Genomic DNA, 12,805 nt, shown 5'->3' on the forward strand with positions numbered 1-12,805 from the left:
CCACAGTTTTTCTGCACAGAAATCAGGCATCAGCTTTTGTGGTGTTGCTGTCAAGAAAAGGCAGAGCCATTTCAGCCTGAGGTTGGTGACACAAAGGAACAGGTTGCTGAATGAGTGTGCACAGGCCTTGAGGTTCAATACGGTTCTGGGCTACCAGGTCTAGTGCAAGATGTCCCAGCACACAGCAAGGCAATGCACTAGGTGGTCTCTGAATATCCCTTCCTGATGTGTTGCACTAAATAGTTTCCTTAATTGTTTTGCACTCAGGTTTGGTAATTTGCACTGAATAGTTTGTTTGTGTCACATGGTTTGTTCTGTTTTTTCCCTCTCCCCCAAAAACCCCCTGTGGTGGTGGTCTCTCCCCTGGTTTCTCCTCCCCTCGACCCTCCCATCACTTTTATCCCATTGGCTGTGGCTCCTCTCCTGCCTCCCCCATTCCCCCGGGTTTAAAATCTCCCACCGGCAGACTCCCTCTTCTTTCCCTCTGGGACACCTCCTTCTTTCCCGGATCGCTCCTATCAACAAATAAACTGGCCCTGAGAGAAAAGAGTGCTGCCAGTCTTTTACTTTTCTCCCTGTGAGACTGAGAGGGCCCATGTTTCCAGAGCTAGCCGGATTAGAACCCTCAAAGGCCCCCAGATCATTCTTACAGCTGGCACCTGAACGTGGGCCTTCCTACAAGGTCTGAGATCCCATGCTGCGGCTGGTTATCTACGCGTGTATTTTGTCAGCTTTTGGGACTGTCAGCTGCCTCGGTGTTCTCCGTCACTTTTTGGATGTCGGAAAATCATGAGGGAGGGACTGACAACTCGTTCCAGCCCTGAACGAACCAGTCGCAGGACAGAGGACTTCCTCACAGCACTTCAGCCAACCCAGGTCCCCAGGAAGGGGTGATTTTACCCCGCGACTGATAGTGGAACCCCCAGAGTGACCCCTGTGTGGTGGGGGTTAGTCTCTGGTGCAGGGGAAGGGTGCAGCCCTCTGTGGAGGGGCTCGTGTTTGCGGGCAGTTTTGTGGATCCACACGGCGCGGGTTGCTGCGGTCCGAGCGGCAAGGTGGCCCCAGGCTGCAAGCAGTGCCAATGGAGTGGCTTCGAGCTGCGCGGTAGCAGCGGAGCAGCCCGGGCCGCGCCCGGCAGCAGCGCATGTCCCTGAGCAACTCCGGCTGTGGCGGTTTCTGTGGGGTGGCACGGCAGTGGCACAGGTGGCAGCGGAGAAGCCGCAGATCATGTTTTTGCCGTAAGCAGACGGGTGCAGGAGCCGGCGTGGGGCGAGCGGCGGGTGACCAGAGTGGGTGGCACCGATCCCCAGGCTAGCCCGGCGTGGTGGCCACAGGGCATGGCGGAGCCAGCAGCTGGCGGTGGCCATTTTAAAATCTGTGCAGTTTTGCACACACGCGGTTTCGCTTCTTGCCTCAGAGTTGAACGTGGGGAAACTGCGGAAACTTGCCTAGGGCTGTGGACATTGTTGCACTTTCGATTTCTGTTTGTGCTTTTTGCAAGGAAGGTAGATTCAAGTTGTGCAGAAAACAAATAACATCAGAATGGGGGCAAAGTGTTCTGCATTACAGAGAGGCGTTTATATTCAAGGCAGAGAAACCCTTAATAGTGGTAACGTTAAGGTTTCCAAAGGACTTTTTAAACCGTTTGTTCGCTGGTTATCTTTTCATTTCCCAAAATGTACCCAGCAGAATGTGAATTCTGTTTCTGCCTTGGACGAAAGTGGAGAGTTGCTAACCGCAAAGGTGGACCAGAGAGACAAAAAAGTCTAAATTTCTCCCTGTGTTCCTTTTGATTTGGAAAGAAGAGATGAAGAGGGAAATGAAGGGACAGCCACAGCAAGCCTCCCCTTCTACGGCTTCCCCTACCCCTCCAACCAAATCCTCTCCCCCTGAACTGAGAGGGACGTGCAAAGCACCCCAAGAATCGCAGGGTACCTGGCACAGCCACCATTTCCCTGGCCTCCCACTTCCCGCTCCGTACCCCGGCTCTGGCAGTTGTGCACAGGCTGACAGAGCACCTTCCCTTCACCTCTTTAACATAGTTCCTGCTTCCCCAATTTTGCGTTCTGACCCACCCATCCCCAAAATGGCAGCGACTGTATGGTCAGCATCAAGATGGCGCCGACCGCCTGGTCGGCAGGCAAGATGGCGGCAGTGACATGCCAGGCCCTCCTGATTACCCTTCTCCCCACAATCCCTTTCTTCCACCTATCTCCTCATCCAACCCCTTCCTTTCCCACAACATCTTCCTTCCCTTCGACACTCCCCCACACTCCCTCCATGTTCCCCCCCTGCACGATGTCATCCTGTAACCTCGCCCCTGGTTTCCACAGTTGCTCCACCTCTCCACACAGACCCACCCCCCTGCCTGTTCCTGTTTCCCACCCCCCCTCAAACCGGGTCCCACAGGGGGAGAGGGGAAGCCCCCACCCAGTTTCTACGGGGGTGGGACCGGGTGGGGGGTGGTCCCTTGTCCAGTGCCCACATGAGTGGGGCTGGGGGAGGGGGTGGTCCCACTGCCGGTCCCCATGCGTGGTGTGCTCCTCCTGCCGAGTCCCACAGGGATGAGCTGAAAGAGAAAACCCTGGGGATCAAAAGTGGGGGAAGGAAGTAATTCCCTCAGTGGCTCCTGCCCTATATACTGGTGGTAGAAGCGGGCCTTGAATCTATCAGCCCTTCTTCTACCAAACAAAGAGGGAGTTATGCAAAAGTCAGTTAGAATTCAGCAGAAACAGTGAAATTTTTAGAAGCGTGATAAGACCCACTTTAATATCTCTCGAATTTGTTCCTACTGACCTCTGTGATCTTTTCCCTTGTCGGCTTACCCAAACAGAGTTTGATCTATAGGAAAGGTCCTGGAAGAGATCCCTGAGAGGAGTCCTGGTGGAACTTCAGCAAAGCACCCAGGGGGCAAAGGATTTAGAAAATAAAGACATCACATATGAACATCTCTGTGGCGAGGGCGAGTGAGCTAATGCCGAGGACCAAGCTCGGGTGTTATCTAAATTTGTCCTAGATAAAATCCCAAAAGCTGCAGAAAAGGCTTTTTACCAGCTACCAACTGTTGAATCTAGGGGTAGTTGCCTTAACATTAAACTGTCTGCTTCATAGAATTTCTTGCAGTTTGTCGACCAGCTTTGTGCACAGATAGACAAGTAGCAGACCCTGTGCTACAGGCAGAGTTAATTAAGGAGACGGCACAGAGAAATGCCAATGAGGTCTGCCACAGGGTGCTCCTGGGACTGCCTCTCGACCCTCCACCTACATTAGCACAGATGATCAAAGCGTGTGCTAGGAAGGCAGAATGGTTTGACGCACAAGAGGTGGTGCCAAAGTCAACAACTCCGAGGACTCTGGCAGCTGTATCTCCAGGAGTGAGGAGGCAACAGATGCCACCAGAGCAGCTTCGACATGCCATCTGCTTCCAGTACAAGAAGCCAGAACACTTTGACCAGGACTGCCCCCAAAGCCAGCCGCAGAAAAAGAAAACCTTCAAACCAAAAAACTAGGACACCAGCACAGTCCTGCACTGTGCCACAACACAAATGCAGCAGGCTTCCCTAAGGGGAAAACCTCCCTCAAAACAGAAAAGGGGGAGGACTGGAGGCGGGGTGCAGGACAGCAACAGAAATGTTTGCATAACAAAATCTGGCGGCCTCACAAGCGTTTCAAGCTTGTGACCAGCAAAGCTTTTGTTTTGACGTCTACCAAATGGACAGTCCTTGGAGTGGACCTGCCAGAGGACTCACAGGACTTGATGTTAGATTGCACAGGACTGGACAGTGAGTGCTTTGCTACGGGGGACACTGCACACACACCCGTGGAGACTGAGGTGGCTCCCATGACCATCAAGGGGGACATACCCAACCTCATTCTCCTGGCGTGCTGTCCACAGCCACCCTTCTATTTGGCCAAAAGGGTAAATCATCGCCCAGGCCATTTCCGTTCCAGCAGAAATCTCAGTAGATGACAAAGCACCTGGTGTCTACTGGGCAGAAGTGGTTGGTGAGGACAAACTCATTATAGGATGCAACGTAACATGTGGAGCAGACCATCTCCACGTGGAAGGGTCTCGGGTTTCCTGCTGTCGGGATGACACCGAGTGTCCTTTTTTCCCAGCCTCATGGTCGAAGAAAGAGTTGGAATTCTTCGGCTCTGGTTCTCAAGTTTGTTTATTGTCTCTTATCTAAAACATTATTTTTTGGACCTGCAGAGTTCTGTCTTGCAGGTCTGTCAAGGGCACACTGCCCGCCTAGGGGCTGGTGTTCACATTTGATACTATGAATTACGTGTACTTTATTTATCATTATTTTCCAATACCTATTGCCTATGTTAGACTGTCTACTTCTCTTCTAAATTAATCCAAATGTGACACCATCACCCAGAAGATGCAGGCTAGGAAGAAGAAGGAAGAAGAATAGGACAACACCCAAATCCCCCCATCTTGCCTCCTAGACCTCTCCAGTAAAATCCTCAAAATTCCACTTTTCACCCTCTGATTAATTCATTATCACTCTACTTAAACTTTTGTGACTTGTGGTTCTTTATACAAGGTTGGTAATTTGTTCCATGGGTCAGGATCTAAATCCCAAGTGTCTTTGGCTTCCTGCCAGAACTCCCTGACCCCCTGTCTGGGGCTTGGGCCATCCAGGCCATCCAGAAGGGTGTCCTGGGTTCTGACAGAAGGGTTGCTTGGCACAGGGGCAGATGTGACAATCATGCCTGAAAGGTTGTGGCTGTCACATTGGGATTTGCAACCTGGGCCGGCAAAATCCAAGGTGTAGGAGGAGTCACATCGGCAAAGATATCAAAAAGTGTCGTGCAAATTGACGGGCCGGACAGAAAATTGGCCAGTGTCTGTTCCTTTGGCACTGATTACAAAGCTCCCCTGTGGGGGAGAGACACCATGTCCCATGGGGGGTCAAATAGGTCATCCCTAAAACAGCCCAGGATTTTTAGAGGTGCCCACTGCGGAGTGCCCTGCCTACAAGTGGGTCTGGGTAAATTAGTGGTCACTCAGCAAGGAAAAGCTGAAGGTGCTCGAAGATCTCATAGAGGAGCAATTGGCTAAAAGTCACACTGAAGAGACAAACAGCCCTTGGAATTCCCCGGTCTTTGTTATAAAAAAGCCAGGGAAGAATAAGTGGCAGCTCCTCCATTATTTATGAGAAATAAACAAGGTAATAGAGGACATGGGGTCACTTCAACCAGAGATGCCCTCCCCAATGATGCTTGGCAATTAGCTGCCCTGGACATCGAGCACTGTTTTTTCCATATTCCCCTACACCCAGTAGATGCACCAGGGTTTGCCTTCTCCGTTCCTACCACCAATCAAGAAGCCCCACTGAAGCACTGCCACTGGAGAGTATTGCCTCAGGGAATGAAATGCAGTCCTTCCATCTGCCAGTGGTACGTGGCTTCATTGCTGTCCCCGGTGCATGCCCAGAAAAGGGAGGCAATCATCCTACACTGCATGGATGACGTGCTTGTGTGCACCCCCGAAGACATCATACTCCAAAACACACTTGACCTAGTGGTTAAAGTTTCAACCTCTGCTGGATTCCAACTGTAGGAGGCAAGGTTCAAAGGATCCCACCTTGGAAGTACCTTAGAGATTACTGCACGGATTGTTGTTCCGCAGAAATTGGAAATCACGAGGGATCCCAAAACCCTAGCAGATCTCCATTCCCTATGTGGGTCTTTGAAGTGGGTCAGGCCTTGGACAGGCTTCACCAACGAGGACCTACGTCGCCTCCTCAATTTATTGAAAAGGGAGAGAGAACTGGTTTCTCTCAGGGAACTGACCCCAGAGGCAAAAACTACCATTCCAAAAGCACAGAAAGCTTTGGCTGAGAGGCAGGCTCATCGGTATCAGCCCGAGCTGCCTTTCAAATTCATTGTTCTAGGAAAGCTACCACACTTACATAGTTTGATATTCCAATGGCTGAAAGGGCAGAAGGATTCACTCTTAATCATAGAATAGGTTTTCCTCTCCCACCAGCGGTGCAAAACCATCACACAGCCACAGGAGCTGATAGCTCAGCTGATCTGGAAGGCCAGGGTGAGATTGCGTGAACTGGCTGGTTGTGACTTTCAGTGTATTCACCTCCTGGTCAAACTTTCTAAGGAGGGAAGGAGCTCTCCCAAGAGGCTGACCAAAGAGATGTTCGAGCACCTGCTCCAGAGCAATGCCAGTCTCCAGCTATCTCTGGACAGCTACAGTGGACAAGTATCAGTCCACGCCTCATCACACAAGCTGTTTAACAAGAAATTCCACCTCATTGCTCCTGAGAAAAGGAGTCGTAGGCCACTCAAGGCCTATGCACTGCTGTGTCCGGAGCATCCCACAAGTCGGTGATGACCAGGAGAAATCCCCAGACTCAGCACTGGGAAGCTGACGTGGAGGGGTTGCCCCAGGTCGCTGAACTGGCCACAGTCATGAGAGCCTTTGAGAAGTTCTCGGAGCTAATTAACTTGGTTACCGATTCAGCCTACGTGGCGGGAGTAGTGTCCAGGTGGAGCAGGCAGTTCTCAAAGACACGGAGAACGAGCATCTCTTCAGGTGGCTTTCAAAACTAATTTATTTACTTTTGCAGCAGGAGCATCTGTTCTATGTGATGCACGTGAGGTCACACACCGATTTGCCAGGTGAGATCGCAGAAGGTAATTGCAAAGCAGATTCCCTTGCCGCCCCAGCAGAAATGGCACGCCTTCCAGACGTCTTCCAACAGGCAAGGCTAAGTCATCAGCAGTATCATCAAAATGTGCCAGGTCTGATCCGTCAGTTCCAACTAACACGGAGTCAGGCTTGGGCCATTGTGGCCACCTGTCTCAGTTGCCAGCTCCAGGCTGTGCCATCACTGGGTGTTGGGGTTAACCCCCAAGGTCTTGGGAGCTGTGAAGTGTGTAATGTGACAGACATCACACACATTCCCAGTTTTGGTCACCTAAAATATGTACATGTTTTAGCATAGACACATATTCAGGTGCGGTTGATGCCTCTGCCCACGCAGGGGAAAGGGCTGTGCATGCCAAGCAGCACCTGGTGCAAGCCTTTTCAGTGTTGGGGATCCCAACACTGGGAGATAAAGACTGACCACGGCCCTGCGTACGCCTCCAAGGAGTTCCTAAAGTTTGTCCAGCATTGGGGGGTGGAGCATAAGACCGGCATTCCCCACTCCCCCACAGGTCAAGCTGTGATTGAGCGTGCCCACCATACGCTCAAACAAGTCCTGGCTAGGCAGAGCAGCTCAGCAGCATGGATGTCACCACAACAAAAGCTCCGCAAAGCCCCGTTCACCATTAATTTTCTGAATTGTTCATTTGAGAATATGAGTTCTCCGGTGGTACGTCATTTTCACAGTAATAATCGGTTTAAGTTATCACAGTGACCACCAGTCCTCATTAAGGACCCAGAAACTTGGAAAACCGAGGGTCCTTATGAGCTTGTTACCTGGGGGCGCAGGCCCACAATGGATACCCCAAAAGTGGGTAAAACCTTTCACCCCAAAAAATCCAGCACCAGCAGACGGGGATGGAGAGCCAGGAGCTATTGCCTCAAAGAGAAGATGCTGCTGGAAAGAGGAAAGCCTTCCTACATTTCAGCAGACCCCTGACTTTTAATATGTTTTAAAATGTTTGGTTTTTCCTTTCAGAAAAGAAAATCTACCTCCCACTCAACCTCATGATGAGCCCTGTCCAAGCTGTCATCCTGTAAGTGCTGAGCAGTCTGACAGCCACATGGATTGTCCCTCAGCCATGCCAAAACATCTGGATGACCCCGGCATAGACGCTCCAACAGGAAAATATATGCCTTTCCACTGCCGCAGAGATCCTCTGTCTACCTGCCTGCTCCCTCCTAGAAAACGAGGAGATTGGCAGGCAGGCCACACTCCAAAATCCTGCGGCCATAGATTTCCTCGTGCTGCTGCATGGACATGAGTGCCTGGAATTTGAAGGGCTTTGCTGCTTGAAATTAACATTGAAAGCACCCAACAGCCACGCAGCTCTCAGAGAAGTGAAAAACCTGATCGGACAAGTCAAGCAAGAATCCGAGGACTGGTTCAGGGGACTGTTCAAGGACCAAAAACTCTCGGGGTGGTAGACTCGTACAATTAAGGCAATTCTGGTTTTTTTGTTCTTCTTTTCCTAATCATGTCAGCATTCAGAATTCTACGTCGCATACTTTTGAACGCTATCAACTATTTACTTTCCACTACCTCAGAAGTCAACCACACAGAGCTTGTACACCTACTGATGGGCCCGCAAATCATGAGTGGTGGATGAATTCATAGATCAGAATACACCTGATGCTTTTCTTTCAAATGTTTGATTTTTTTTTTAACAGAAAATGGGGAGGTGTTGTATTGAACTAAACACTTTATTTAGTTGTTTTGCACTGGGGTTTGGTAATTTGCACTGAATAGTTTGTTTGTGTCACATGGTTTGTTCTGTTTTTTCCCTCTCCCCCAAAGCCCCAGTGGTGGTGGTGGTCTCTCCCCAGGTTACTCCTCCTCTCACCCCTCCAATCCCCTGTATCCCGTTGGCTGTGGCCCCTCTCCTCCATCCCCCATTCTCCCGGGTTGAAGATCTCCTGCCATGAGTGATTCCCTCTTCTTTCCCTCTTGGACATGTCCTTCTTTCCCGGATGGCTCCTATCCATAAACAACCTGGGATTCTGGTACTGAGAGGAAAGAGCGCCTCCAGTTTTGACATTTGTCATTGTGAGATTGACAGGGCCCAGGGACCCAGAGCCAGCTGGACTGGACCCTCAAAGGCCCCTGGATCAGACTTACCTCTTCCAACCCAAACAATCCTGTGACTTTGAGAAGCATTCCCCCTTTCAAAAATTCCCCAGCATTGCCCTGGAATGATCCCATCCCGCAGAGCCAGTGTCCCCCTGCCCCTCCCTGGGGCACTGCATGAGTGAAAGCAGCACACTGACAACACTGGCTTCCCAGGGATTCTTTTATTAGCAGAAATAAAATTATTATTATGTTACAAGGGGGAAATGCCCTTGGAGTCCAGGTACCAGCTGGAAAAGGGCTTGGCAATCTCAAGGGACTGTTGGAGGTTGGGGCCACATCACAACACTCCCAACTTGGTGCCGCTCTTTGAAAATAAAGAGCAGGCTACGAGCCTGCAGCTCTTCCAGTGGCCTTCCCAGCACAGCCAGATGCTTCTTCCTATGAGCATAAGGCACCATCTGGTTCTGCCGTGGTCACGACCATCTCCGGTGTCGGTGCCAGTGCCGGGAGATCCGATCAGCTGCCATGGAGCGGGGAATGCCAGCGTGACTGGGAAGAGCCTGCAGTGGTCAGCGATGGGGATGTCTTGTGCTTCCTGACACCAGCACCTGTCCTGCAACAGCAGCATTCCTTAACTCCAAGGATCATCCCAGGGGGACACACAGACCATCAGCCCTGAGCCCACAGACCCTGAAGCCCTGCAGTCTCTGCACAGAGCAATGGGACACGTTCCCTCCTCCAGCATGGAGAGGGATATCCAATGTCAGCTGAGGGGACAGTCCCCATTTCAAGGCCCTTCCAGGCACGTCCCCAGCCCTGCACTGTTGGGCACCTCTCCCAACAGGGAGGCCTCCCATTGTCTTGCTGCCCCTGGACTCCTTTTGTCCCCAAGTCTTACCTGGAGGCCCGGACAGGGTCACCAGCTGGGCTGCCCCTCGCTGAGGTTGATCTGCTCCAGGATCTGGCTGTACCTCCGGGTCAGGGCGTTGGTGTCCCTGGTGAGGTGGGTGAGGACCTGCTGCAGGCCAGTCAGGTGGTGGGACAGGCGCTCCTCGAGCTGGGCATCCTGGGCCTCGTTGCTGTCCAAGGATGTGTCCACGTCGCTGTAGGCATCGCTGGGGCTCTGGTCACCGACAGAGGCCAGGCCTTTCTCCACCATGGGCTTGATGGCCTTGAGCAGCTGGTAGCGCTCGTAGAGGTCCGTGCGGCTCTCTGCAGCCGGGGCTGCCCCCTCCTGCTGCGGGAAGACCCCTCGGAGCAGGCTGGGGAACATCACCTCCTGCTCCATCTTCTGGGTGGCTGAGAAGTACTGCTCCATGGCCCTTCTGCTACAGCTCTGGCAGTGCTGCTCTGGGCTCTTCTGACAGTGTCACCTGCTCCCTGTCCCCGCAGGGGCTTTTTATGCAGTGCTGGGGCACGTCCCTCCCCTGCTGTCCTCCCCTGCCAGCCGGGGTTGGGCTGGATGCCCTTGGGGTCGGGCTTGGCTCCAACCCAGCTGGAGGCTGGGCCCTGCTGTGTCCCTGGCTCTGTGCAATCTTTCCCGGCCCAGCCTCCCCGTGGCCTTCACCCGAGCTGGCCGGGGGTCCTGCTGCCTCCCCATGCCAGGAACTACGGGGGATAGCAAGGATGAGAGGTGCCCTGGGTCTCTCCCATCCTCTCCTGTGTTAGCTCAATCCCCCAACACGATCAGAACTGGGGCCCTCTGGTTGCGGGTCCAGCTCCTGCCCCCCAGTTTGGCAAGGCTGCAGGGGACTGTCACCGCCCCTCCTTCCTGCTGCCATGCACTCAGGACGTGAACACTCCAGGGACATTGAGCAACCCCTTTAGCACACATATGGAAATCTAGAATACACTGGAAATACACAGGAACATTGTCCCACTGGGTGTCTGGGGACAATGGAGCCTGCTGGTGTCCAGAGATGTGGTTGCCCAGAAACATCCCATGCCCCCACCTCCCCCTGAGCTCAGCAGGGATGTGGGCAGGGACAGGAATCGGACTCCATGCTGTGTAACTCCTGTGGCAGCAGCACAGAGCCATTGCTGCCCCCAGGGGATGCTGGACATGGCTTCCCTGCCATTGTCCCGATTCTGGGAGAGCAAAAGCCACAGCCTGGGCACCAGCCAGCATTGCCTGTCCCTGCATGTCCCTGTGGCTTGTGGCAATCAGGGAAAGGGGTTCTGTTTGGGGAAAGGCTGTGGGGTACCTGGTTCCTTTTGCAACTCCTGGTGCTGGCAGCTCTCCCTCTGTCCCCCTGTGTCCCAGCCACATGCCTGCACTGCCACACAGCCATTCCCCTCCCTTTCCCCACCTGTCCTCGCCACCCCTCCTGTTCCTTTCCTTGTCTCCTGGCATCTCTTTGTGTCCTGCCCTGGGGCCCATTGCTGCACCAAGGATGTGGGTGCTGCTGGCCGTGTGCAGGTGCCAGACTGAGCCTTGGCCACATCAGGGCACCTGGGCCTCTGTGGAGCTTCCAGGAGCTACAAGCACATCACAGGGCTCTAGGGACAGAGGGACACAGGGGATGCTTTGCCATCCTCCTCCCCCCCACTTCTTCCCAAGCTGCTCATAGTGAGCATGGCAGAATGTTTGGGGGTGACAGGGGCTCAGCAGACTCCCATTTCTCCCCAGCTCCTCATCCTTGGGACATGAATAGCTTCCAAATCCTCTCTGTGCTTATGGGAACCCATTACCCAAGCATGGGACACCACATCCCCTACATCCTGCAGGGAGATACTGGGGAGAGCTCGGCAGCTGCCACTGCCTGCAGGGATGCCAGGAGCAGGAGGACCAGGACTGCTGCTGGAGCACAGCACAGCCACCATGGGGGTGCAGCATGGCTGGGTTTGGGCTGAGCTGGACTGGGGTGCCCAGCCCTGGTTTGGGGCCCTGGGGAGGCTGCTCAGGGCCACCAAGGCCCCCAGGAGCTGCACTGATATCCTATGGTCTCTGCTGCCACAAACCCCCAGATTTGGGCAAGCTTGTCCCTGACCTGTTACCCTCCTGGGGAGTGCACCCCAGCCCCAGCCTCAGCTCAGAGTGCAGATCATGCCACCACGAGTGTCCCCAGATGCCTCTGTGTCTCACCCTGGGAACATCCTCCTGTCTTATCCCTCTGTGGCACCAAGGGAAGGGAATGTGGCACCATGCTCGGCATATTGAGCTGGGACAAGAAGGAAGAGGGGCACAGTCAGAGTGACAGCAGTCGCCTTGGCAGGTCACCATGATGTGCAATGGAGCCCTGCTCTCCTGCAGGTGACTGAAGACCTGAGTGCCACTGGGAATGGCTGAATGAATTCCTTCTTTTGCTTTGCCTACTTGTGCAGCTTCTGCTTTTCCTGTGGAGCTCTCTTCATTTCTGCCCACGACTTTTCTCACATTTACCCTCACCAATTCTCTCTCCCATCCCACTTGGGGGGAATGACAGAGCAGCTGAGTGGGGCTGAGTGTCCAGTGGGGCTCAAATCATGATATCCACAGGAAGCTCCAGCCCCAGGGCAGACATGTCCCACCCTGAGGCCATCCTGGGGGACACCATGATGTCTCTGAACCTTCAGGAAGCTCCACGGTGTCCCAGATGTCCTGCAATCATGGGGCTGCCAGTGTGTGCAAACCTGAGTGCAGCACAGGGCAGCCCGGGATGCCTGGAGCAGCCAGAAAGGGAGAAGAGGAGCAGTGGGTTTAGGGCTGAGGGGAGAGGGCAGGTGGCAGCATGGGCACCTGGCTGGGCTTTGAGGGGACAGTGGGAGAGCTGCCAACACTGAGGGTTGCAAAATGGAGGAAGGGCCCCATGGCCTTTCCCAAAATAGAACCAATTCCTCCAATTGCCACATAGTGCAAGATAAGAAGGGACAGGAGTCCTGGCCATTGACCAGCCATGGAGTGGGGCTGGAGCAGTGGGACCCCCAGGCCAGGTCAGGCAATGGCCTCAGGGAGCCTGGGCCAGGAGCCAGGGGTGAAAACGAGGAGAGGTGCCCGGGTTCTCTCCTGTCCTTTCCTATCCTATCTCAACCCCCTCAAAGTGTTCAGTTTTGGGGTCCTGTGGGAGTGGGTCCATCTC

At 53.5% G+C, this 12,805-nt stretch overlaps 1 protein-coding gene across 1 annotated transcript; it reads right to left on the bottom strand.

The window, feature by feature from the left end:
- Positions 1–8,958: 8,958 nt before the first annotated feature.
- LOC135295555 (thyroid hormone-inducible hepatic protein-like) lies at positions 8,959–10,128 on the bottom strand. The gene is made up of 2 exons (XM_064411324.1): positions 9,646–10,128; positions 8,959–9,360 (listed from the first exon to the last, which is right to left on the bottom strand). Exon 1 carries the CDS (start codon positions 10,063–10,065, stop codon positions 9,664–9,666), a length of 402 nt encoding a protein of 133 aa, XP_064267394.1. The 5' UTR covers positions 10,066–10,128; the 3' UTR covers positions 8,959–9,360; positions 9,646–9,663.
- Between the last annotated feature and the right edge of the window lie 2,677 nt (positions 10,129–12,805).

This window comes from Passer domesticus, chromosome 2, assembly GCF_036417665.1.
Source record: "Passer domesticus isolate bPasDom1 chromosome 2, bPasDom1.hap1, whole genome shotgun sequence".
Classification (NCBI taxonomy): domain Eukaryota; kingdom Metazoa; phylum Chordata; class Aves; order Passeriformes; family Passeridae; genus Passer; species Passer domesticus.